Source organism: Cynocephalus volans, chromosome 3, assembly GCF_027409185.1.
Source record: "Cynocephalus volans isolate mCynVol1 chromosome 3, mCynVol1.pri, whole genome shotgun sequence".
Classification (NCBI taxonomy): Eukaryota; Metazoa; Chordata; class Mammalia; order Dermoptera; family Cynocephalidae; genus Cynocephalus; species Cynocephalus volans.
This window is the reverse complement of record NC_084462.1, coordinates 11,508,456-11,533,611: the sequence shown is the minus strand read 5'-3', so window position 1 is coordinate 11,533,611 and position 25,156 is coordinate 11,508,456. Positions and strand designations below refer to the sequence as shown.

Here is a 25,156-nt window from a genome sequence, read left to right as displayed (position 1 = left end):
TCGGTGGTATATAAAATAATATGTGTTTTACTGTCAATGTCTTAATTTTAATGAAATACAGTAATGCAAAACCTCACACCAAAACGTTTTTAAACATCATCTCAATGAATGTTTGAAAGGCATTTAATAATATTCAATACCTATTCCTGATTTTCAACCAGGACACTTTCTTTACGTGACACACGGCATCTATTTCAAAAGAACAGCCACCATTATAGTTAAATGTGAAACATCATAGGCATCCCTGTTAAAACCAGGAACAAAAAGAGCACACACACTACCAAGACAATTGTTGTTTGTTGTGGAGCTTTTGACCACTCTACAAAGCCCTGAAACAGAAAAAAAAAAAAAAAAAAAAAAAAAGGTATAAATATTGGAAATAAAACAGCATATCAACAGAAAAGCTGTTGGAGTTAGAAACTGTACAACAGAGTAACTGAATTATAAGATAAATATACAAATGTAAGTAACACACCTGTGCTCCATCAGAAGAAAATTCAGAATAATGAGATGAAAATTTCAAAATGTCATCAGTATATAAAGTCTCACAGTTTTAAAATACCATCTATACTTGAATGACTCAAAATATATATGCGGGGGGGGGGGGCGTGCACATGTGTGTATTCCTTAACCCAACCTCTCTCTCTTGAATTCCCAACTATGTATCTCACTGTCTATTTGCCGTCTCCACTTGGATATCTAATGGGCATCTGAAATTTTACATGTGCCAAACAAGTATCCTAATATTCCCCCTTGACGCCCCTCTTTCTCTTACCACCTACATTCAAGCCACCATCAAATGCTCTTGACTTTATCTTCAAAACATATCCAGAAGCTGACCACTTCCTCCACTTTGACCCTGGTCAAAGCCACCATTATCTCTTCTACTCTTGCTGCAGGCTTCTGTTTCTTATCTTGATACTCTCACCCAGTTTCTTCTCCATGGATCAGCCAGAGTGTTCCTTCTAAAGTTGAAGTCACTCCTTGCTTTTCTCACTGTGCTCCAGCCACACTCACTCCCGAGCCTTTGTACATATGGTTTCTTCTGCCTGGAATGTCCTTCCCTTAGATACCCCTAAGGTTTGCTCTGTCACGTTCTTAGAAAACCCTTCTCTCACCACTCTATTTAGAAGAGTACACCCTCCCCAAACCCTTTCAACAAAGATTATGGCACTACCCATGCTGCTTACCCAACTTTCCTTCTCTGCACTTATCATCATCTGACGTACTATACATGTTTATTGTCTCTTCCCCCAATGATATTGTGAGCATCGTGAGGGAAAAGACTTTGCTCTCTTGGCTTCTGTGTCCTCAGTGCCTGGAACAGTGCTTGGCACAGAGTATGAGCTCTGTAAATATTTCTCAAGTGAGTAAATGAATGGAAGGATGTACTGTGATTAAGGATGGGAAGACAAAATGTTTAACGATGACAATTCTCCAAATTCACAGTAAGTTTAATGAAACTGCATTGAAATATCAGGGAAGTTTTGAGAATGGACATGACATAATGAGTTATTTCGAAAGCTAGTTAACAGAGAACACTGAAAAAAATCCTGTAAAAGAAGAGAAATGGAAGGGACACAGACTAGATGTTAACGTATACTATAAATCATTAAAGTCATTCACATTTCTAATCTTTGGAACAAGAGAAATTTCTCCTTCTAGCCTGCTGTTCCTCTGGATGAAACCTGATTTCAAATCATCCCTTTACAACCAGGTACCTGGAAAGAATAACCACATAAGCAGTTCCCAAACCTGGCAGAGCATAAGGAGCAGAAACCAAGAATGGGGGAGTTTTTCAAATATCTCGAGCTCCCCCTTGGGTTTTCTGATTCAGTGGATCTATAGTAGTACCAGAGAATGTAGATTTTCATACAGTTCCTCATAACCCATGCTACAGAAAATGGGGCCCACTGACAAACGTTCGCTGCATTATTGCCTTCTGTGACAATGACAACAATTGCAACCTAACAATTCCTCAGTTGAGGAAATGGGTATGACACAATCACACTGTAGAATGTTTGACAGCTATAAAAAGTAAATTTGAGAAAGAACGAAGATGATCAATATGTATTAACATGGAAAGATGTCAGGAATATATTGTTAAGTAAAAACACCAAATGGCAGAATAATACAAGGACACTTCAAAATGTTCATAGGAAAGTAGAATTAAAAGAGAATACGAATCTTTCCATGAAACTTTTTAAAGGCCTTCAAAATTTTTCTATAATCTCATTTTATGGGGGCTAAAAATATATATGTAGTTTAGTGTATGGCTCTACTTAGATGAAGTTCAACAACAGGCAAAACCAACCTATGCAAGTAGAAGTCAAGGACTGGAATTGCCTCTGGGGTGGGGAGTGAGATAAACTCAAAGAGGAGAGAATTGTCTAGGATGACATGGCTCCATATCTTGATTGGAGTGTGGGTTACACGGGTGTACATGTGTCAACACTCTCTTCTGATATGTGCATTTTATTCAAAATAATTATTTCAGTTATAAAAAGCACAATATGAAATTAAGAAAATGTAATAAATACAGGTCCTATGAAATCCAAAAATTTTACACACACCACATGTAATAGACCCCTAGGCGCCTCACCTAGTTCCCCTTTGTTTCTGTTAAGCAGGCTGCTGTAGCTGTCTCCCAGCTGCTAGGAGTATTGTCTCCTAACTTATTGGTTTATGGGCTATGTTGTGGTCGCCCCTTCTCTTCTGAGAAATGCCCTTTGCTAACAGGAGTCACCTACCTACAGAATTACCTAGGAGGCTACTCTCACCCTCTAGGGCAGTCCACAGTCAATGATGGACTCCTATGGGGTATAAAAGGCTAAAAGACCATCCCATTGGCTTACAGGAGGACAACTATGTGGTGCTATTCATACTCTAGGGCTCCCCATGGGATCAGACTGAGGCTGGACTTCATTTAAACCCAAATATTTACCTGGCTCGTCCTGCCATTTCCAGCTTCCCTCACTCCTCTTCACCTGAGATCACATCCCTCAGTAACTCCCTTGCACAGAAATCTCAGCTCAGTCTCAGCGACTAGAGAAACATGTCTGGAAGTATATACAGTGACTTCTTAAAAACATTCTGTTGAAGTAGAACATGCAAAGGAAAAGTTGCACACATCCTTTGTATACAGCCTGAGAAATCTTAGACGGTAAACACCCTGTGTAACTAGCACCCAAAACAAGAAGCAGTTTGTTATCAGCACCCCAAACTCCTCTGCCTCAAAGATAACTACTGTCCCTGCTACTTTTACCAGAGGGTATTTCTGGAGATTACTATTTCTTTTTTTTTTTCTTTTTTTTTCTTTTTTTTTTTACCTCATATGCTTAGATGCGGTTTGCATTTGTTACACATGCTTATATTTTATGACTGGTGGTGAAAGATCATTTTCTCCTCCCTGCTTTGCTCTGAGTCCACAGAGTGGAAATGTCTGCTCTCTTGGAAAATAACTCCTTTCTTCCACTCCTTGACTCATTCTTCCCCACGAGAGGTGTAGTGACATAATGACTAGTGGGACAGAGCAAGGCCCTCATAGGCCCCCAGTCCTCTTTTGGAAAGAAGATCGAGTCCTACAGAGGCAGGACACCTAGTGTTTATGAGAAATACTGGGTTTAAATCCCAGCTCTACCACTTACATGCTGAGTGATGTAGGGAATGTCAGTCTGTGCCTTAGTTTGCCCACCTGTAAGATGGCATAGTAATAGGTCCTACCTCAAGGACTGATAAGAGTACTAAATAAATTGAGGTAGGTAAAGCACGAAGTCCAGCTTCTGGCACACAGAGAGGGCTATGGAGCCTGGCTATCATTATCAAATGTCTCTGGTCCCACATGGCCTGCTTCTCTTTCTTGTTTGAAAGGCTGCCTGCAGGAAGGAAGCTGTGTCCATGCAGAAAGCTTAGCTGGGTCAGGGCCCAGGGCCTATCAATGAGAGGTCCCACTCGCTCTCTGATCTGTGCTTCATCAATGCTGGTTCAATAAACCGTGACTGGGCAAACAAGTGAATGAGTGAACAAATACATGAGTCATGTCACAAAGGCCTCTTCCAAACAGTATGTCTAATAAGTGATGAGTTAATAAATGAATTCAAAATGAGACACACTTAGAATAGCACCAAGCTCATAACATACATGAGATAGGTGGCAACTCTTATCTATATTGTTTCCACCATTTTTTTCTAACTGGATGCTTCTGACTGGCTCCTGCACACATCCCCAAACCCCAGTCCCCGCCACATCCAACACACCTTCCTTTTACATGGGCTATCAGAGTGATTTCTGAACATCCTCAGATCCTTTCCTTGGCACCCCAATGTCTACAAGATACACACAACTTCCATGTCATTGAACTTGGCAGTGAGAGGGGTCCTGTTAAAACATTAATCAGGACATGGTCTTCTCTGTCCAGAGCTCTCCTATGGTTCCCATCCCACTTAGAGTAAAAGCCAAATTTTTACTGTAGCCCACAAGACCCCCCATCATCTACCCCATCACCTCCATGATCTCATCTCCTTCTTTCCCTCTCCCTCTTCTCCAGCCACACTGACCCCTCCTGATGTTCCTCAAACATGCCAGGAATGTTCCTACCTCAGGGCCTTGCACTTGCTGTGCCCCTTTGCCTAGAACCCCTTCACCCTAGATACCTGCCAGTCTCACTTCCCGACCTCCTTCAGGTCTTTACTCAGTATCTCCCTCTTGGTACGGGCTTCCCTGGATGCTCTTCTTAAAATAGCAACCCTCATTCCCAACAACATACTCTCAGCCTTTGTCCTGCTTCATTTTTCTTCATAGCACTTACTACCACCCAGCATAATTTATATTTTCTCTTCTTATTTTGCTTATTGTCTGTCTGCATCGGTGACTGTAAGCCCAATGAAGGCAGGGACCATTTCTGTTCCACCCACTGTTGCACCCTTCATGCATTGAATACTGCCTGGAACACGGTAGGTGCTCAATAAATGGTTGTGGAATAAGTTAATGATTTCATCCCAGCCAGAGTTTCATCCACATCTACTGCTCTGCTCTTAATGTTTTCCTAAACGTGCCTTGCTGTGTCATGCCTCCTCAGATTTGTACATGCTTCATGGGAAGAAAACGTGCTGTTTCCTCCACTGTCCGCCTGGGAATTCTCATTCATCCCTACAACCCAGGTCTGGTGTCTCCTTCTCTCTGGAATCTTCAAGAATAAACTTCCTGCTATGCAGCGTTAAATTCTTCTTCCCACTGTAGCCGGCACTTATTTTTGCACTGTCCTGGTTTGTTTTCCAGTTTGCCTTCCCCATGACCTGTGTGTCAATAAATCCCTCTTCTAGACTGAGCCAGTCGAAATTGGATTTCTGACACAGGATTGGGAGGAGAATGGGACCCTCATGTGCTACTGAGAATGGTCAAGTGATTTTTCTCATGTATAAGATAAATGTAAATAAAAGAACCCCTGTTATTATTTTGTACACCGATGTCTTAGGCATCAAAATAGAAAACATTACGTTTTGAGTGAAAGGAATGTGCTTGATAATTCTGTTTGGTTTTACTCATAGTATTTGGATTAAAACCCCAATAGGTGGCCAGTGAATTGATAGATTTATGAATGAATGGATGGTTGAGTGGATGAATGGATGAGTATGCCTATGGGTGAATGAATAGCAGCCAAATTCTTACCACAGCCAACAGGTAGTAGATGAATGAACTGGTGGGTGGTTGGATGAGTGGATAGATGAATAGATAGGTAGGTTAAGTAGATGGATTGGTGGCATATGGATGAATGGGTGGATAAGTATGTTTATGGATAAGTGGATATATGGCTGGAAGGAATGCTATAGAGATGAGTAAGGGATAAAATGTTGGGTCGATGAATGAGTGGATGGATAAATGGTTGATGAATCTTCAGTAAGTACATGGACGAATAGATGCTTGGGTGAATGGACAGGTGAATAAATAGGTGGGAGGGTGGAAGGGAAGTTGATGAATGGATGGATAAGTGGATGGAAAGGGTGGATGGATGGATGGATAAATGGATGGATGAAATAAAGAATAAGGATAAACACTGTATAATTAACCTGATTTGAGCATCACATATTGCACACAGGTATTGATATTCAATGCTGTACCCCACAGGTATATACAATCAATTATGTTCCAGTAAAAAAGAAAAAGAAAAAAGAATAAACATTCTGGTGTGCAGAGTTAACTTCTTCCTTTGGTCCATCCTACCACAGCCAGCATATTTCTACACTATCATGGTTTGTTGTCCAATTTTGCCTTCCTCCCACAACCCACTGTGAGTCAATAAGTCCCTTTTCTGGGAGGGACGAATGTGTCTATGGATAAGTAGGTAAATAAAAGTTTAGGTGGATAAATGAGTGGGCAGAGGACTGAATGGTTGGTGAATGTTTGAGGAGTGGATAAATGGATGTATGAATGAATGGATGGGTGGATGGATGGATGGATGGAGTGGGTATATAGATGAGTGGGCAAATTAAATATTGAGTGGGTGAATGAATGGTCAATGTCTAAGGCAGTGCAGGATGGATTAATAAATGGATAATGAATGAGTGAATAAGTATATGGATGAAGAGGTAAAGGAAATGTTGGGTGGATGTTTGAGGAAGACAAGAATGGATGTATGACTTTATGAGTGAAGGGTTGGAGGGTATGTGTGGGTGGAGTTACACACTACCTGAAGACCCTCCCACTCTATGTCTGACCACTGCCGTGAGCCATCCTGCTATTGGGAACAGCATGGGAGCCTGAGTGACACCCCCTGTTCTGCAGGCTACAAGGGGTTCCCGTGTGTGTGGCACGGCTCCATGGAATTTCTTGTTCGTTCACCTTTGGGTGCTTGACAAGGCTTCCCAGAATTAAACAGCCTAACCTTTTGGCTTAGTATGGCTTTGGGAAATTCCCTGGAGTTTCTCAAAGGACATGTTAAAATACATCAAAATTAACATTGTCAATACTAAAGGTGTTTTTGATGCATGTTCCTGGTGTGGGTCGGCTCTATTTAATTTGCTATTAATGTTTCTTGTTAGTGATGTGTGCATGGACCCATTGTGGCTGTGGTCATGCTCTTGTACGTGTGGAATGAAGTTATTATGTTGGATTTCTATCCACATCCCCCAGGGAGGTGGCGGGTCTGAGTGCAGTGGTGTTTACAATTATTTGATCATTAAGCAGTTACAGATTTCTTTGTTTCTCCCCACTCCCACAGTTTCACTTGACTTACCAAGAACATGTTGTTTCCCTAGAAATAATAAGAATGATATAGTGTGTTTTTGCTAGTTAGAGTAGGATCATTTAACTTTTCACTTTGTCCCCTGTGCTGTTCCTGGAGTCTATTGGCAAGGAAATAAAAGGTATAAACATTGTGATTTTGATTATAAATTAACATGATCAATGTAGAGTATAAGCAATATTAAATTGTTAACCATAATTAATCAATGTTATTAAAATCAGGTATAGTAAGTATAAGTAAGATTTTAAAAGGATTAGATTGTAAGTTAAAAAGGTGAAGAATTATAGTTTAAACTAAAAGTCTGACGCTCTTTAAAGCCAAGCATGCTGCTATTGTGTAATTTCCTGGCCACAAGCCACAGGCTTTGGGGTGAACTATTGATGTATGAGTGGGTGCTTTTATTACAGCGTGAGTGCTTTGGAACATTCTGATTTTCTTTTTCTATAGGGATGATATGAAAAGGTTTTGATTAAAAGATAAATCATTATGTAAAAGGTTAAGTAAAAAATATAAATAAAGCAAGATTCTTCTGGTTGTTGTCCACACTTGGACTAGACATCTGTGGTCCATCTCTTTCTTTCCTCTCTGATGCCACACCACCTATTCAGGTCCAACGAACCCTGCGGAGCTGGTCTCCAGCAGACCACCATAGTAATATATCCTGTTTCCCACAGGAGATGTCTTAAACTTTTGTGGGGCAGGGAAATTTAAGCCGAGAAAAAATGTGACAACCTACTGAAAACTGCCAGGAGAGGACTCCCCAACGTACCTGGGAGTCCTCTGACTCATCATCTTCTTCCACCGCACTCCACTCCTGGGAAAGCCCAGTCTCTTGAGAAGACACGTCTGGGTGAGAATGGGAGTAAAGAAGGAAGGAGCTATGAGAGAGTGACCAGGCCAGCTGGGGTGGGCTCTTCTTGCTCTTCCCACTGGCATCCAATCCCTTTTCCACTAATAACTTATTACACACACACACACACACACACACACGTATGCACACACACACACATTCTAGCCCATGTGCTTCTTGTGGGGCGGAGAGAATGAGACACCTGAGAATTCTGATCCTATAGCTACCTGAATACTTACACTGGGTTGCCTTATTTAATTTGCCACCTGAGCCTCCATTCTTTCACCTGTCTTCTCTATAGGCCCCCAGCAAAAGCTGAGTGAGGGTGTAGAAGAAAAGGCCACAGAATTAAATCAGGGTGATAAGGGCTTCCCCAGCTTCCATAAGACCAGCTGCCAGTGGAGAGTTTCCCACAGTCCAAACCTCAACATCCTTCTCAACCCTAAGCTGGATAGAACTGGGGAAAGATTGGCATTTTCCACTCTTCCTGCACCCTGACCACTCTCAGGAGCTCCAAACCTCCTCCTCTATACCAGAGCTGACCCCTGTTCTCCATGCCTTCTCTCCCAGGACTGCTTATCTCCTGAGGGAGAAGACAGTCCCTTGTAGATAAGTCAACCCCCTTCTGCTGTGAAGTGTCTTTCAAGTGCCTCCACCTCAGGAAATGGCACTACCCTTTTTCCAGGTGTTTGGGCCGAAATCCCAGGAGTCACCCTTGATATTTCTGTTTTCCTCTCCTTCCCCACATTTATCAGTAAGAACTGATTCCTGCTCCCAAATCTCTCCGCTTATCCCATCATTCTCTTCAACAGTTACAGGCGTTTCCTAATTGGCCTCCCACCTTCCACTCTTAACCCCACAGCTCATTGTCACATGTTATTAGGTGCAGGGTTTCTCAGCCGCGGCACTATGCACATTTTGGCTTCATCATTCTTTGTGGTAGGGGTCTGTCCTGTGCATCGCAGTATATTTAGCAGCAGCATGGTTGACCTGGTACCACTAGACGACAGCAGAATCTCCCCTCTAGGATAATCCAAAGTGTCTCCAGACATTGTTAAAAGTCCCTTGGGGAGGACAGGTGAAGTAGAAAATTGCCCCCAGTTGAAAACCACTGACTTAGAGCAATCGTTGTTAAATACAAATGAAATCATGTCTTTCTCTTTTACAAACCTCTCAGTGGTTTCCAAAACTCAAACAATATACTCGTAAAAACTCTTTGCCATGGTCTGCCAGACAGCCTGTCACTGGCGCCGGCTGGTCTCCATCTTTTTTTCTCTCCCTCTTCTCTCTCTGCTTCATTCGTCTTGGTCCCCTTCTTGCCACCATACGGTCATTATATGTGTGGCTCTGCCCACAGAGTTGCCCACCATGCTATTCCCCTAACCCTCAAAACAACTGACTTCTCATGCTTCTCTCACCTTCTCTGACCACCTATAAGCCACTATTCATCAATAACCCTCTTTTATTTTCTTGATAGAGGGTTATCAAGATAATCACTATCAAACATTGCCTTTCTTTTTGTTTCTTAACTTGCTTTTTGGCTGCTTTATCCAGTAAAGAGAGAGCTCTACTAGGGCCATCGTTTCACTGCTATGTCCTTAGCCCCTAGTGCAGTGTCTGGCAATAGCAGGTGTTTATGGCCCCCAATTTGTTCATTTCCCCCTACGTCCACACCATTGGGCTGCCCCCTTTCTCGCTGATTCTGGGTTTGAAAATGAGGTTTATTTTGACCAATGGCAGATGAGCAACTGGGTTATATGAGAGGCTTTGAAAGTGCTTGAGAATTGGGGTCTTCCCTCTTTTGCTCTTCCTGAGAACCCTGCAGTCACACACACCCCAAGAAGCCTGGACTGGCCTGCAGGAGGCACATGGCCTCTCGTCAGCACTCTGAAGCAGCCAACAGTCAGCACCAGCAAGACGTGTGAGCTAGACCATCTGAGATCAACCGACCACCCCGCCAACTCTCCAGCTGCATGAACAAGTGCAGGCAAAGAGGAGAAGAGTCTTCCAAGACCAGGTAAAATTGCTGACCCACAGAATCGTAATCCCATAAATTATTATTGCCTTAAGCCACTAAGTTTTGTGATGAATTGTTACTCAGCAAAAGCTGACTGACACCATGCTCCATAAATACCTGCTGAGTGAATGAGTGAAGGAACGAATGTTTAGTTTTTCCCGGAGCTCTGCCAAGACCTTTCCCCCAGATCCACATACCTCCCACGGGACCCCTGCCCCCTCACCTTTCTCATCACTGTCCCAGCTTGAGGCCCCAACCTCCACAGCCTCCCAGTCCTTGGTGAAGGTGGGATGGGATGGCTTCTCCCAGGCCCTATTCTCCCGAGGCAGCAGTGTCTTGGTCCTCTCCAGCTCCAACAGCCCCCGTGTCTGCTCAGGCTTCTCACCCTGCATCTCCCTAGGAGGAGGTGGAGCTTCTAAGACAGGCTTCTTCTCCTCCTGTTCCAGGGTCTTCTCTGGTTGCCCAGGCACAAGATTCAGAACCTGAGGACTGACAGACATTGGGTCATTCAATGAAAACTTGCAGAGTGCCAGCTGGGTGCCAGGCACTATGATAAGCGCCAGAAATACAGAAGTTTTCAAATTGGAGATCCCTGCCCTTATGTGGTTTACATTCTACTGGGAAGAGAAACAGACAGGGAACAAATGATGGTAAGTGTTCTGAATAAGAGTAAAGCAGGAAAAGGAATAATGGATGTTGTGCACAGGCACACACACACACAAAACACACACACTCACTCAAGCCACGTCCCCAAGCATACAGCCAGGAGGTTTTAGAAAGAGAGAATAACTCCCTAGAATCCCTCTGGCTGCAGAGAGAATTTCCCACCAGGCCCTGCATCCCCAACTTTCTCCTTTGTTGTCATAAAAAAAAAAAAAGTAAAAAAAGATGGATTTCCCACGTGGAGTTAAATGTATAATTTTAAATGAAATATTCTTAAATACTTTCATTCTGCATCTGGTCAAGCTGAAATTCAGAAGGTTGTTTGCAAGAAGCTTTATGCACTGTAATGACTTATGATTATGTAACCCTTTGCCTTGAAACTCTAAAGCTAGTGGATTTGTGTTCTTGTTTTAGGAGATTGTATGTATCACCAATTTTGCATGTATAATCCACAGACTGCCCTTGTGAATGATAACTTAATCTCATCTGTAAACTTAATTCCCCCTTGTCAGGGAATCTAATGTATTCACAGGTTCTGGGGACTAGAATGTGAACATCTTCAGGGAACTATTATTCTGCCTATAAGATATTATTTGAATGTCCCCTCAAGTTCATGTTTGAGCTTGATCCCCAGTGTTAAGAGAGTGAGAAATCTGAGTATGGTATTTGAAAAGTCGAACCCTTGGTAGATGATTGGATCATGAGGGCTATGCTCTCATTAATGAATTAACACATCCATGGATTAATGGGTTAATGGATGAATGGGTTATCATGGGAGTGGCATTAGCAGCTTCATAAGCAGAACAAGTGAGGACTTTAACACATGCTCTTGCCTTTTCACCATGTGATGCCATGTACCAACTCAGGAGTCTTCAGAAAGTCCCCACCAAGGAAAAGGCCTTCACCAGATGTGCCCCCCTGACCTTGGACTTCCCAGCCTCCAGAATTGTAAGAAATAGATTTTATTTTCTTATAAATTATCCAGTTTCAGGTAATATGTAACAGAAAACTGACTAATATCAGGGAGGGGAAAAAAGAGAGGTAATTTAAAGAAAAACTAGTAGGTAAGTGTTAGTACAGGTGCTGCTGGAATGAAAAAATAGTCACAAAGGTGGGGAAAGAATGACTGGTGTTAAAATACTGACCACTGCCAGTGACAAGATGGTTAAGCCAGGCATGGAAGTGACCCCCATGGACATGAATTTCAGCTCTGCCACACATTTGCTGTGTGACCAGAGCAGGTCACTTTAACCTCTTCAAGCTTCAGTTTGCTCATCTGTAAAATGGGGTGGTGATAACAAAGGCAGCTACCTCATAGAGTCATGGTGAGCTTTCTACTGAGACAGAACTCGATTTAATACACAGTAAGTACCTGATGAATGGAGGAACAAAAAGGGTGTTCCTCCTCCTGGAATCAGCTTGCTCTTCCTGCATCAGCTTCTACAAATCCTGACCTTACTTGAAGGCTGAGATTAAACATTACTGAAATAGAGCTCCCTACACCCACATAACATACGCTATCTCCTTCTGTAAAATTGCTTGCTTAACCTAAGTAACTCCATTTTGCCCCCTGTCTGAACTGCAGGCTACCCCTCTTTTTGCATGAGAAACCGTTGACTTTCTCATAGAAACAAAAAACAATTGAATAGAAACAGGAGCCATACACAGTGAATTATTACATGGGGATAAGAACCATACACAATGAAAACTTGTATGCTTGATTGCTCAAATGGCTCATTCTCAGTCTTTGTGACCTAGCTCCCTAGTTTGCTTTGTACACCTGGACAAACCCGTGTGCCAATGGGATATAGTTTTTGTCTTTAAAAACCCCACAAGACCAAAGCTCGGGGCCGCTCTACCTTGGTTGCACCTTGGGAGATGGACGCTGGCCAGCTGGAGTGAATAAACTGCCATTTTCTGCACGAGTGGCATGTAAGTGCATTTATGGTGGGAGGGTGCCTCACAACATTACCTCTTGTGGGAACCCATGCATATTTGCAACCATGGGTGCTTGAAAGGATATGACTTTTTGCAACCATTTCTCAGCTAGAAATTTGTACCGCATCTGTGCTGAGTACTGAGCATTTGAAAATGAATCTGATACCCCTTGATAGCTCACATTTTTCTGGAGTAGAAAGATAAATAAGTAGACAGGACCAAACAAAGTAGCAGACCCAGCATTCCAGCAGACAGAAAACCCTAGCAGTAAGAATCGAAACTCAAATGCCACCAGAGTTTTGGCAGACAATACAAATGGGATAGACATTAAATTAATTAATTAATTAGTTAGTTAATCAAGAGCCTCCACTCTATCTGGCTCCTACTTTCACTCTTCTGAAAGTGAAAATGAAGTATGGGTCCAGAGAAATACTTTTCTATGGTAAGAAAAACACGAACAAATGGCAATGGATGTATGGTATCGGGAGAGACAATGGGGTAGTGGGGTTGTGGCAGGAGAGAAATCAGGTGCCCTGTCTTAAGAAGTCGCCCTGTTCAGCCCAGCCAATCTTTGCCAAGTGAAGATATGGGACCAGTGTCTCACATCTTCTGATTTCTCAAGAAAAGACTAGAAATCTATATTTTCAGATGACGTCTTCTGCATGTTAAAATGTCAATAATTATTTCAAATGTTTAAAAGGAAGACAGTATGAGAGCCAAATAGCATAGGTCGTGGGGCTGGATTAGACCCCAGGGCTGCCAGTTTGCAACCTCAGTGTGGATTGGGGAGTACATGGGGGTGGTAAGGAGAGGAAGCTGCCAACATAGATAACACTTTTCAAGGGAAAAAAAATACATATATACACACACACACACACACACACACACACACACACACACACACACACACACACACACACATATTGGCCTTGATGGGAATCAGTGTGAGAGAGTACTACCGGGGAGTACTGTTTATTGCTCTGTTTTGTTTTTAATATGAGACATAATTGATCATGGGTTTAGGCTGAAAGGGAGAGGATATGAGAAGGGAGAAAGCACAGGCAAGAGGTGACAGAGAAGACAGGAGCCCTTGGGTCAAGGGCAGAAGAAACTGGATCAGTAGTGCGTAGAGGAGGAGAGGGGACAGGAGCGAGCGGGGCGGAATTCACACCTCACAGCCTGAGTGTTCTTGATAAAACAACAACCAAAAAATAGCAAACATTGGGTCATCCACTGAGAGGAAAGGATAAAAAAGAGGTAACAATAACGACAACCACCACGACCAATAATAGTAACAGCAACATCGCAACAGTGTTTCCTGGAGCAATACCACGTGCACTGCGGAGCGCTTCTCATCCTTTTCTCACCTAATGCTTGCCATAATTCTGCACGGTAGATACTATTATGATTCCATCTTACAGATGGGGGAGTCCCTGGATCAAAGCCACACGGCTCAGGAGAGCTGGGGCAGGGATTCTACACCTGACTGACCTCAGAGCCTGCGCTCCGAGCCCGTGCGGGATGGGACACGCGTGCCCAAACAGACACACACGCACTCATGCGCAGGTGCACACGCGAGCAGGTAGCAGATGCCGCGAACACAGACATCGGGAACCCCGCGAGACAGCGCACGTGCGCGCATCGGCCCGCCACGGCCCACAGGCGCGTGAACGGATGCTCAGCGCAAGGTCTGTTCTCCCCTCCTGGCGCGGACGCTGAAATCCATATACGATTCTCAGGCCGGGAGACAAACGCGGCTGGAGACCCTCCCTCCCCAGACCCCCGCCCGAGAGCGGCTCCACCGCGCACCCCGCCCCACGCACACACACGCTCTCGCGTATTCGTGCACGTGCGCGCGTCCCCGGATCACTTCCCGCGCCCCCAGCCCCTTTCCCCCGCCAGCGGGGGTCCCTCGAAGGACTCACCCTCCCCAATCAGACCCTGTTGGGACACTGCAGAGCTGGCGCCGCACCGACTGCGGCTGCGCAGAGGCGGAGGCTGTGGGTGGGAGGTGGGAGGTGGGGGGAAGAGGGCGGCCTTCTCTTACTCCTCCTCCCCCTCCCTGCACCTGGAGGCAAGTGGAGAAGGGAGAGGTGAGGTGACAGGGACCATGGGCCCGCGGTGGGGGGTGGTGAGGTGGAGGGGGGCAGGGCGGGGGGAGTGAACTGTGCCGGTCCCTGAGGGTCAGCCAAAGTGGGATGAGCTGTTCATCCCCAGCTGATGGGCTTATAGGTTATGTCCCATGTCGCCTGCTGGAGACGGTCACTAAGGCCAACATCTTTACACAAGCCCCTCCTTGGTTCTCTAGTTTATGAACCACGGGCATGGGTGGATGGGAGGAGGAGGATTTGGGGCAGGGGTGTGCAGCCCGGGGACCCTGAAGCTTGAACCCCTGGGTTCAGGGGCTGGCTTTGCGATTTGCTACTAGTGTGACCTCAGGTGTGTTATTTAACATTTTTGTGCCTCAGGTTCTCATTCTGTTAAGTGGGAATAGTTATGGTTACCACCTCCCAGGATTGCTGTGAAGGTAAAAAATATACATGTACAGTGCTTAGAACAGTAGCCTAATAGCTATTATTATCAATCATCATTATTATTCAAGTTTTGCAGTGCAATGACTACCGCCAAGTTGTCTCATGGAGACATCGAAATTTTTAAATTTTTGACAAAGCCCAGGGGTGAGGGGATGGGGATGCGTCTGCCTTTGTGATCTCATTTTCACTCCCCTGGCTGCGTATTAGTGAAGTGAAGCAAATTTACATGTATGTTGACCAGGTTTATTTTCTGTTCTGTGAATTTCCTATCTCCCTTCTGCATTATTGTATTTGTTTGTATAGCTTTTACTTACTGATTTATAGGCATTCTTTATATATTCTGGATATTTATCCTTTGCCTGTTATTCTGTCTGTGGCAAATATTCTTTCCTGGCCAATCTTTTTACTTTGTTTACACAGTGCCTGGAGTTTTGAACTTTGATAAAAATCAAACGAATCTATTTTTTACGTTTTTTGCTTTTGGGGTCTTATTTAAGATGCCCTTCCTCACCCTAGTGTCATAAACACACTCTCCTGTATGATCTCACTTACAGTCTTATTTTATATGTTTAGCTGCTTGAAACTTCTGGGATTTTTTTGAATGGTGTGAGGTAAGGATTTAGCTTTCCAAATGGAATGACTCCAATTAATGAGAAAAACAATCAAACTAACTGTCATTTATCCAACAGATACTATGAGCAAAGGCACCTTGTGAACATTATCTCATTTGATTCTAATAGCCCCAAATGGTAGGTATTATCATCCCCATTTTACAGAGAAGGTAATTGAGGGATAAAGGAGTTAAATGATTTGCCCATAGGGCACACAGCAAAAACATAGAAGGATTGAGATTGGGTTTTCTTAGAAGTTTCTAAACATGTCACATAGCTGAAAAAATTTTTTTCCTTGCTTAGATGTTTAGGTTTTCAGCTATTCCAAGGATAGCTGAGTGTGAAGAGAGGAAGAAATGAATTGTCAAAGAATAATATGCTTTATTCAACCCTCATCACTTCCTTTGACAACAAGACATTTAGCACAGTAAATGAAGGGAGCTTCCCCAGCGCACAGAGATTTGAGGGGGTGAAGAGCTGGGTCTCCATACAGACCCAACCAGTACTAGCTGTGTAACTTTTGGAAGTAAATTAACTGGGTCTCAGTTTCCTTACCTGCAAAATGAGGGCAATAAGTTCCTACCTCCTAAGGTTATTCTGAACATCAAATGAATTAATACATGTCCTCACACATACTGAGTGCTCAATAAATGTCACTAATATTATCATTATAAGTATTGAACACGAGGTCCTGAACATGGGGAAAAACTAGTTGTGATCCTGATTTTCCAAATAAATTATGGGTTGTTCTTAAAACGGACTCAAGTTTGAAGGATTTCCATAGGGTCCATAGGGAAGGAATGCTACTGAATGACATCTTAGGAGCAGAAAAAGAAGAAAACAATAGGGAGAAAGTGTCTGGAAATCTGTTATATATCTCACTTTAATCTTTCTCAGACTTCAGTCTTTCATAATCTTTTTTCAACTTTTGCCATGTTTCTGCATCGATGGATATAACATCTGCATTACTGTTTACTTAATATTTTTACTTAAAATGAACCCGTTTTCTAAAATCATTTTAGAAGAACCTTTAAAAGGAAACTTTACAGCACTCCTGTAAATGGAAAGCCAGTTTTGTGTGCCATAATCTAAGATGGGAAAGTAATCAAGATTAATAAATCGGAGCTAGGGGCCACTGCTTGATATGGTTGATTGAATTATTGGTTCTAACGTTTTATTCACCTGCTGTAGCATAACACATCTTCACCTTTGCCAGGGCCTCATGGCAAATCAAAGAGCAGAGTAAAGATGGGTTATACCCATGAACCTTTTCCCTTTGCTGGTTGTGCTTTGTATCCTTTCGCTGTAATAAATCTAGCCACGAATACGACTATATGCTGAGTCCTGTGAGTCCTCACAGTGAATTATCAAACCTGGGAGTAGTCCTGGCAACGCCAACACAACCCTCAAACCCTAGACTACGATTCTACCAGGAGGTGAATGTTCTTGACAACTTTTTGTGGCTTTATGACCAGCTAGGAAAAGACAGATTAATACAGGGCTGGGAATTTGTTCACTCGCTCTCTCATTCATTCATTAAACAAATCTTGATTAAACAGATTCTATGTGACAGAGGCTATTCTGAGTGACCTAGACAGTCAAACTCTATGGCCTATTGGAGTTTACATTCTAGTGATGAAAACAGACGATGACAAGTAAAACAATAAATGTGATATAAAATATATTCTGTGCTAAATTCTATGAAGTACATGAAATAGATCAATGTGATAGTGTGAAATCATTCTAGATGAGGGTAGTCAGGGAAGGTCTTTTTGAAGAGGTACACTTTGAGCCAAAACCTGAACGGTGAGAAGGAACCAGTTATGCAAGAACCTAGGGCAGAGAAAACATCAGATGCAAAAGCCTTGAGTAACCAACGAGGATGCTAGTGTGGTTAGAGTGGCCAGGCAAGGAGAAGACTGATGGGGCATAAGATCAGACAGGCATCCAGGGTCTTGAAAGTCACAAGAAGATCTTTGGATTTTATTGCAGGTGGGTAGAGAAGCAGTGGCAGGATGTTGAGGAATGGTGTGATACACTCTGATTTACATTTTCGAAGGGTTACTGAAATTGCTGTATGGGAAATGTGCTAGAAGGGGCAACAGGTAAAATGGGAAGATCATTTGGGAGAGTCTTACATTAAACCAGATGAGAAATGATGGTGACTTGGAGTAAGAGGTGGCAGTGAGCGTGGAGAGCAGTGGATAAAACCAGGGTTTTACTCTACAGATGGAGCTGAGAGGACCCACTGATGGATAGAATGTGAGGCATGAGAGAAAAGAAGTGAATCAAGGAAGACTGTTGGCCTTTGGACCTGAGCAACTGAGTAGTGCCTTGTAGCACACTGAGTAGGATCAAGGTTTTCTGCAGGGAAAATTCACAGTTCCTTTTTGGGCTTGTTAGGTGTTGGACGTTTACGTTTCTGAGGTTAAACCAGAGGAGCTTCGATTACACAAATATCACCATACAGAGACTCTAGGGGGTAGGGTTGGGGAGTGGGCTCAGGACTCAGAAGAGAACATGCATGTAGCACCTGAGGTGTCCAAATGATGGTTTTCTGCTACTGTCCGTGGTGCTGAAGGAGCTCAGCAGCCGCTACCCGCGGTGCTGAACCTTTTCCGGCGTGTGCTGTCCCCGGTGCTGAATCGTCCCGCGTGAGCTGTCCGTGGTGCTGAATCTCTTCACTGAGTAGCTGCAGAGGACACTTTTATCCCCCTCCTCAAAGAACTCAACCGCCTGGGAAAAGTCCTGCTGTTGCCTGGAAACAAAGCTCTCTGGGCTGTGGAATGCGTGATATGAAAGCAGATAGGTAAAAACTGCAGAGTCATTTTTAAGTGGCAGCTTTTGCTCTTAGGACAGCAGGGCCTGGTTACAACCTAATTGAAATTATTAACGGGGAGTTTCCAAAACAGCTCGTGGCATAGGGGTTGTACAAAAAGGAAAGTAAGGGAAAGACGTGCCAAAGATTCAGAGTCTTGGTTACGTTGGGCTGGGGGAAACAGAGAAATGGTCAGAGAGTTCTATATATTCTATATACTCATAAGTACATGTGAGCTATTGGAAAGGCCCTAGTTTTTATGTTGCAAGGTGGGGTCGCAAGAGGGATATTAGTGTAGATTTATAGAAGTGCAGCATGGCTACACTGATAAATATTTGGAATTATGAGCTTTGGGCGGAATTTTTTGAAATGGTGAGAATCTTTGCAATTTAAAAGTTCCTCTAAAATCCATCCTTTCAATACACATACACTGTAAACTGTGTTTGTTATTTTAGTATCACTTTCCCTGGTGAATAGACGTCCAACATCCTTTGTCGGGATTAGTCTTGAATTATGTGGGCCTTGAATTGTGCAGACTCTTTAAGAATGTGTCCCTGGAATAAAGTCCAACCACTATAGGATTGTTGAATGAATAGATGGATGAATGAACGAATGAACAACTTTGTTCTTCCCAAACATCTGGTAATGAGGGAAGCCAAAGCTTCCCAAGTCACTCAAGAGACAGACATTCATAGAACACCCACTATATGCTGGACATTGCAGGGGGAATCCAGGATGCCTGAGACAGATCCCTGACCCTAAGAGGATGATGTTGAGGTCAGAAAGTGACACCCCAAGGTGAAGGCCTCAGAAGCAAAGCTTTCCTCTGGCCTTCTCCTGCCCTCCTGCCTCTCAGCCTCACTCTCCCCTGAGGCAAGCCATAGACACTAGAATCTCTTTCTCAGGACGGGTCGTAGATAGACCTAATCTTCTCCTTCCCCCTGCTCTGCCTTTCTGTCTGGCCGTAAAGAAATTCTCTGACCTACCTTGTCTGATTGTAGGTCATAAGACCCCCCATTTCAGAAAGGTTCTTGCCCCATACATGAAGGAAATAACTACACAGACAGCCCAAGTAGAATCTGGACAGACAGGCTTTGCTGGGTTTCCCCACTCCATCTACCAGCATTAGATCATACCTTTCCTGTCCAATCGCATCTCTACACGGCTGCGTCTGCTTCATAGAACCTAAGCATAAAAGGCAGTTTTCCCTATATCTTTGGATCTACATTCTGAAGTCTTCCGTGTCACATGAAACTATAATATAATAAAATCTGCTATGCCTTTTCTTCATGTTAATCTGTGTTTATCAGTAGTTTTTTTCAGAGAACCTTCAGGGGGTTAAAAGGGATGTCTTCCCTTGGCCCCCACAATAATGTCCACACCTCTTCAAGGGGCGGGGAACTTTGAGGTTCTGACTTTGAGCTCTTTGCCCAGCTACAGCTACTGTGACCTGGCTCTTACCTACCTTTCCCTCCTCTTATGGAGTGGATGGCCCAGTGGGTTTTTATATTCCAATTTCTCAAAAGAAGCTGAAACTCGTTACATTATGTATTTTTCTTGTTTATTATCTGTCTTACCTTCTATAATTTAGGCTTCATAATGGTAGGGACTACGTACTTCTAATTCACCCCTGAGCCTCCAGCACCGAGAACACTTCTTGGCACATACCAGATGCTCTACAAATGTTGTTTTGAAGTGTTAAATGAATGAAACGTGATTTTAAATGTAAATCATCCCAATATCTTAATGATGGTGACTCATCAAATCAAAAAGAAAATAAATGAGCTGAACCAAGCACATCAGTTGGCTACGTACAGCTCATTATCTGCCCAGTTGAGACATCCAAGATCATGGAACCCCTGTCGAGCAAGACTCAGCCATTAGACCATTTCATGGGCAGGTGACCTGTTGTTTCCTCCATTCCATTAGCTGTGGCCCAGAAGGCAGTTTCCTATGGCACCAGACAGGGAATCCTGTCAGTAAGGATCATCCCACAAGAAGAGGAATCTGCTTCATTTTTTAAAACAACTGCAGGAAATTAATCACGCTGTGAGGATGCATCTAGTTTATGTGGCCATTCCCCAACTGGCAGACACTTAGGGTACTTCCAAATAGTGATCACTTGGGAGCCTCAGGCCCCTCAGAAGGGCTCCAAATTCAACTTGTAAATGGCACAGCCAGGATTTAATTCATGGCATTCTGTCACCAAAGACTTTCCTGTTTCTACTACTGAAAATTCTGTTTATTCTAAAGAGAAAAAAAAAAAAAAAAACACCCAAGGATGATTGAAGTGGGAAAACTTACCTCATTGCCTAAAACCTTGAAGAATCCAGTCACTTGGAGTGTATGAGGTGAAATCATAGAAGGGCAGTGAGCTGCACAGTCTGCTTAGAGAAACATATGCCTTCCTCACCACCCCCAGCCCACAGGGCTTTTCTGTAGTCCCACTACAGAAACTATGGGGTTAACATTCCAAAGACAGAATTATTATAAATCAAGCAACATCTCTGTTGGTAGCTTGCTCTGTCCTTACCAAGACCCTAGTGGTTGGGTAATGTTATTATTCTTAATTTCCAGAACAAAATAGATCTTCGTGGACTGATATGGAAAGGTATCCAAAACACATTGTTGCATGGAACAACAACAAAAAAGCAAGTTGCAAAACCACAGATGTATCCTGACATCAACTATATGAAAATCCTGCAACACATAAAACAATGTCAAATATTTTCTGTGGGCAGATAGATATGTATGTTAAGCCTTGCTAAATAAAAAATACAAAAGGTATTTTTAAAAAGAAAAAAGCCAGTTTACCGAAGTTACATTTGTTCTTTCTTGATGAAAAACCAGTAATTTTATTAAATGATTATCACATCCAGAAAGTTCGTGACATATCTTCAAATCTCAGCATGCCAAAATTTAGGGATAGCATTGTTTTTGCTAAGGATTACAGGCTTACAGGAAGTGTTTGATGCTTTGTTATTTAGAGACCAGGACTAGAAAAGGTGGCTCTGTTATATTTTGTTAATTTCAGGATGCAACCTAATTTTCCTTCCTCACTATGGTATGCTATGAACATGACAATTTTGTTTCCCCAGGTATTCCTTATAAAATTAAAAAGTTAAAATTTTAAAAATAAAATGAGAAGAAAATCCAAAGGTATATATGGACAACTGTAAGACATATTTCTATGTGAGCAACGTTAAAATGTTTAAAAAACTAAGAAGCCACGTTAGCATCAATGAAATATGATATACAGATTTAATTACCACGACTTACTCAATAGCAATAGTGCATATCTCATAGCAAGTGGCTGATACACATTTGGCACTGTTATTACCGGATGGGTAATATTAGCCAGGCTCTTTCTATGCATAAAGAAAGTGAGGCTTCTCTTCCAGAGAAGATTGGTTGCTGTAGAAACTTGCATCACACCTCAGCAAATCTGGACCACTAGCAATGGGAAAGAAGGTTCTACAATTTGATTCTCTTGTTCACTGGCCCTGTTAGGATTGGATGAGGGGCCTGTGTGTGTGTGTATGTAGATGCATCTTTTGAAGGCTTCAAAAGAAACTAATTATCATGGTTGCTGTGGAAGAGAACTGGGTGTTGGAAGATGAAGAAAACCTAGCTTCTTCTTTTTTTTTTTTTTTGTCATATATTCTTTTGCCCCTTTTGAGTTTTGTATCAAATTGCAAAGAAAGAAAGAAAGAGAGAGAGAGAGAAAGGGAGAAAGAGAGAGAAATAGAAAGAAGGAAGGAAAGAAAGGGGAGGAAGGAAAGAAAGGGAAGGAAGAAAAGAAGGAAGAGAGGAAAAATAAAAAGAATTGGGATACAACATTGGTGTGAGATACATGGTGGCTTAAAACTTCTTTTTAAGAACAAATCATTCTGAGTGGTAAATACACAGAAGGTGAGTAATCTTATTCTCTATACTGTCCTGTAGGCTTGAAATATTTCTTTTTGTTTGTTTGTTTCTTTTTGTTGTTGTTCTTTTATTTTGTTTTTATTTTCTCTCTTTAGGCTTGAAATATTTCATCATTACTTTTTCCTCATTTTTTTTTTTTGATCATGGTAAAATACACATAACGTAAAATGTACCATCCTAACCATTTTTAAGCGTACAGTTCAGTGGTATTAAATACAGCCATCACCATCATCCATCTCCAGAACTCTTTCCATCTTGTAAAACTGAAACTCTGTACCCATTAAACAATAACTCCTCGTTCTTTCCTCCCCCCGACCCCTTGCAAAACCGTTCTACTTTCTGTCTCTATGATTTTGACTGCTCTAGGTACGTCACGTGAGTAAACTCATACAGTATTTCTCTTTTTGTGACTCATTTATTTCACTGAGCAAAATGTCTTCAAAGGTTCATCCATGTTGTAGCATATATCAGAATTTCTTTACTTTTTAAAGACTAAATAGTACTTCATTCTACCTACATGCCACATTTTGTTTATCCATGCATCCATCAATGAACATCTGGGTTGCTTCCATGTTTAGCTGTTGTAAATAATGCTGCTATGAAATATGGATGTACACATATCTCTTTGAGACCCTGCTTTCAATTCTTTGGGGTATATACCCAGAAGTGCAGTTGCTGGATAATATGGTAATGCTATTTTTAATTTTTTGATGAATCACCATGCTGATTTCTATCACAGCTGCACCATTTTCTATTCCCACCAGCAGTGCACGAGGGTTCCAATTTCTCCACATCCTCACCAACACTTGCTATTTTGTTGTTGTTGTTTTATGATAGCTACCCTGTTGGGTGTGAGGTAGTATCTAATTGTAGTTTTTCTTTGCCCTTCTCTAATGATTGGTGATGTTGAGCATCTTTTCATATGGTGATTGGCCATTTGTATATCTTCTTTGGAGAACTGTCTATTCAAGTCCTTTGCCCATTTTTGAATTGGGTAGTTTTGTTGTAGTTGTTATTGTTGAGTTTTAGGAGTTCTTTATATATTCTGAATATTAATCCCCTATCAGATATATGATTTGCAAATTTTGTCACTGTTTTTAAAAGGTACAAGGAAGGTCCCAGTTTCAGATAAGACAGAATGGGTATGATTTGCTCCGTCTCTCCCTCTGAATGCAGCCATTAAACTTGGACAGAGTGTATTTTTCAAATGAGGTGGAGTGACTGTCCCAATGCCACACATTTAGTGTGTGGTAGAGCTAGAAATGAACCCATGCCCTTCTCAATTCAGAAACCATTGTTGTCGCTGTTCTTCCATGGGATTATAGAATTTTAAATCATATACTAAAGACAATGTAATTTGTTGTTTCAGTGGTTCTGCTTCTTACCACCACCACCCCCCAATGTTATTTTTCCTGACTTAAAAAAAATTGTAAATATTTCAACCAGATACGACCATAAACTTTGTTTGGACCCATTTCTAATAAACTAACTGTAAAAATGCATTATTAAGACAATCAGGGAAAATTGACTGTAGACCATTAGATGGTCTTTTGAATTATTGTCCATTTGGAGGGGTGTGATATTAATGTGGTTAAGTAAAAAAAGAAAGATCCTTTTCTATTAGCGACACACACTGGAACACCTATGGATGAAATGATGGGATGGCTAGGATTTGTGTTTAAATAAGCTAGCAGAAAAAGGGGTGTTGGTTAAATGCAACAAGATTGGTCTATGTTGATAACTGTTGTAACCGGGCAATGGGTACATGGGGTTCATTATACTGTCTTCACTGCTTTAGTGTATGCTTGAAAGCTTCCAAGATAAAATGTTTAAAAATGTAGTGTTTATTGCAAAAAAGAAATTAAAACATACTAAATTTAAAATATAAGGTAAAGTCTCTGAAACCTCATCCTTCTGCTCTTAGCCAAATTTTCTATGCTCTTCCAGATTTTTCATGCTTAATCTGATGTGGCAGACTAAAAAAGTGCCCCCAATTTTCTATCTTTCACTGCACTTGTGCCCCTTTGCAAAGTGGATTTTGCAACTTTCCCACCAAAAGACAGAGTCTATTTCTACAGCCCTTGAGACTGATCTGGTCTTGAGACTTGCTCTGGCTACTACAACATGATTGTGTGTCTATTTCAAACCTAAACCTCAAAAAGCTTCCATTCTCTCTCTCTCTCTCTCTCTCTCTTTCTCCCCCCCCCCGCTCAGCCATGTGAACTAGCTCAAACTAGTTTGATAGAGGCTGAGAGGCCTGTGAAGGAGAGTTGAGTCACCCCAGCCAAGGTTATTCTAGAGTAGGCAGCCCACAGCTGACCCACAGCTGACCATAGCTGCACAAGGCGAGGCCAACTGAGACGAAAAGAACCACCCAGTGGAATACAGCTCAAATGGCCAAACTGAAGAATCATGAGCTAAATACTGCTTTTTGTTTTAAGTCACTAAGTTTTGGAGTGGTTTGTTACGCAGCAAAAGCAGACTGATAACACCTTATATACAGAGTTGTTAATTAGTGGAGAAACACTACTTCCTCTGTACTCATAAATTTATTGAAA

At 42.2% G+C, this 25,156-nt stretch overlaps 1 protein-coding gene across 1 annotated transcript; it reads right to left on the bottom strand.

The window, feature by feature from the left end:
* Positions 1-218: 218 nt before the first annotated feature.
* Positions 219-10,499, bottom strand: SMIM17 (small integral membrane protein 17). Its single transcript, XM_063088646.1, has 3 exons — positions 10,331-10,499; positions 8,010-8,086; positions 219-329 (listed from the first exon to the last, which is right to left on the bottom strand). Exons 1-3 carry the CDS (start codon positions 10,497-10,499, stop codon positions 219-221), a joined length of 357 nt encoding a protein of 118 aa, XP_062944716.1.
* Positions 10,500-25,156: the final 14,657 nt, after the last annotated feature.

What these genes read in the sequence shown, in the direction of transcription:
- SMIM17 (XM_063088646.1), bottom strand. Translation starts at nt 10,499, where the DNA reads ATGCAGGGTGAGAAGCCTGAGCAGACACGGGGGCTGTTGGAGCTGGAG. An exon ending in CTGGGACAGTGATGAGAAAG is followed by an intron (nt 8,087 to 10,330) that starts GTGAGGGGGCAG and finishes ATTCTCACCCAG; the next exon opens with ACGTGTCTTCTCAAGAGACT. An exon ending in ATGAGTCAGAGGACTCCCAG is followed by an intron (nt 330 to 8,009) that starts GTACGTTGGGGA and finishes TTTCTGTTTCAG; the next exon opens with GGCTTTGTAGAGTGGTCAAA.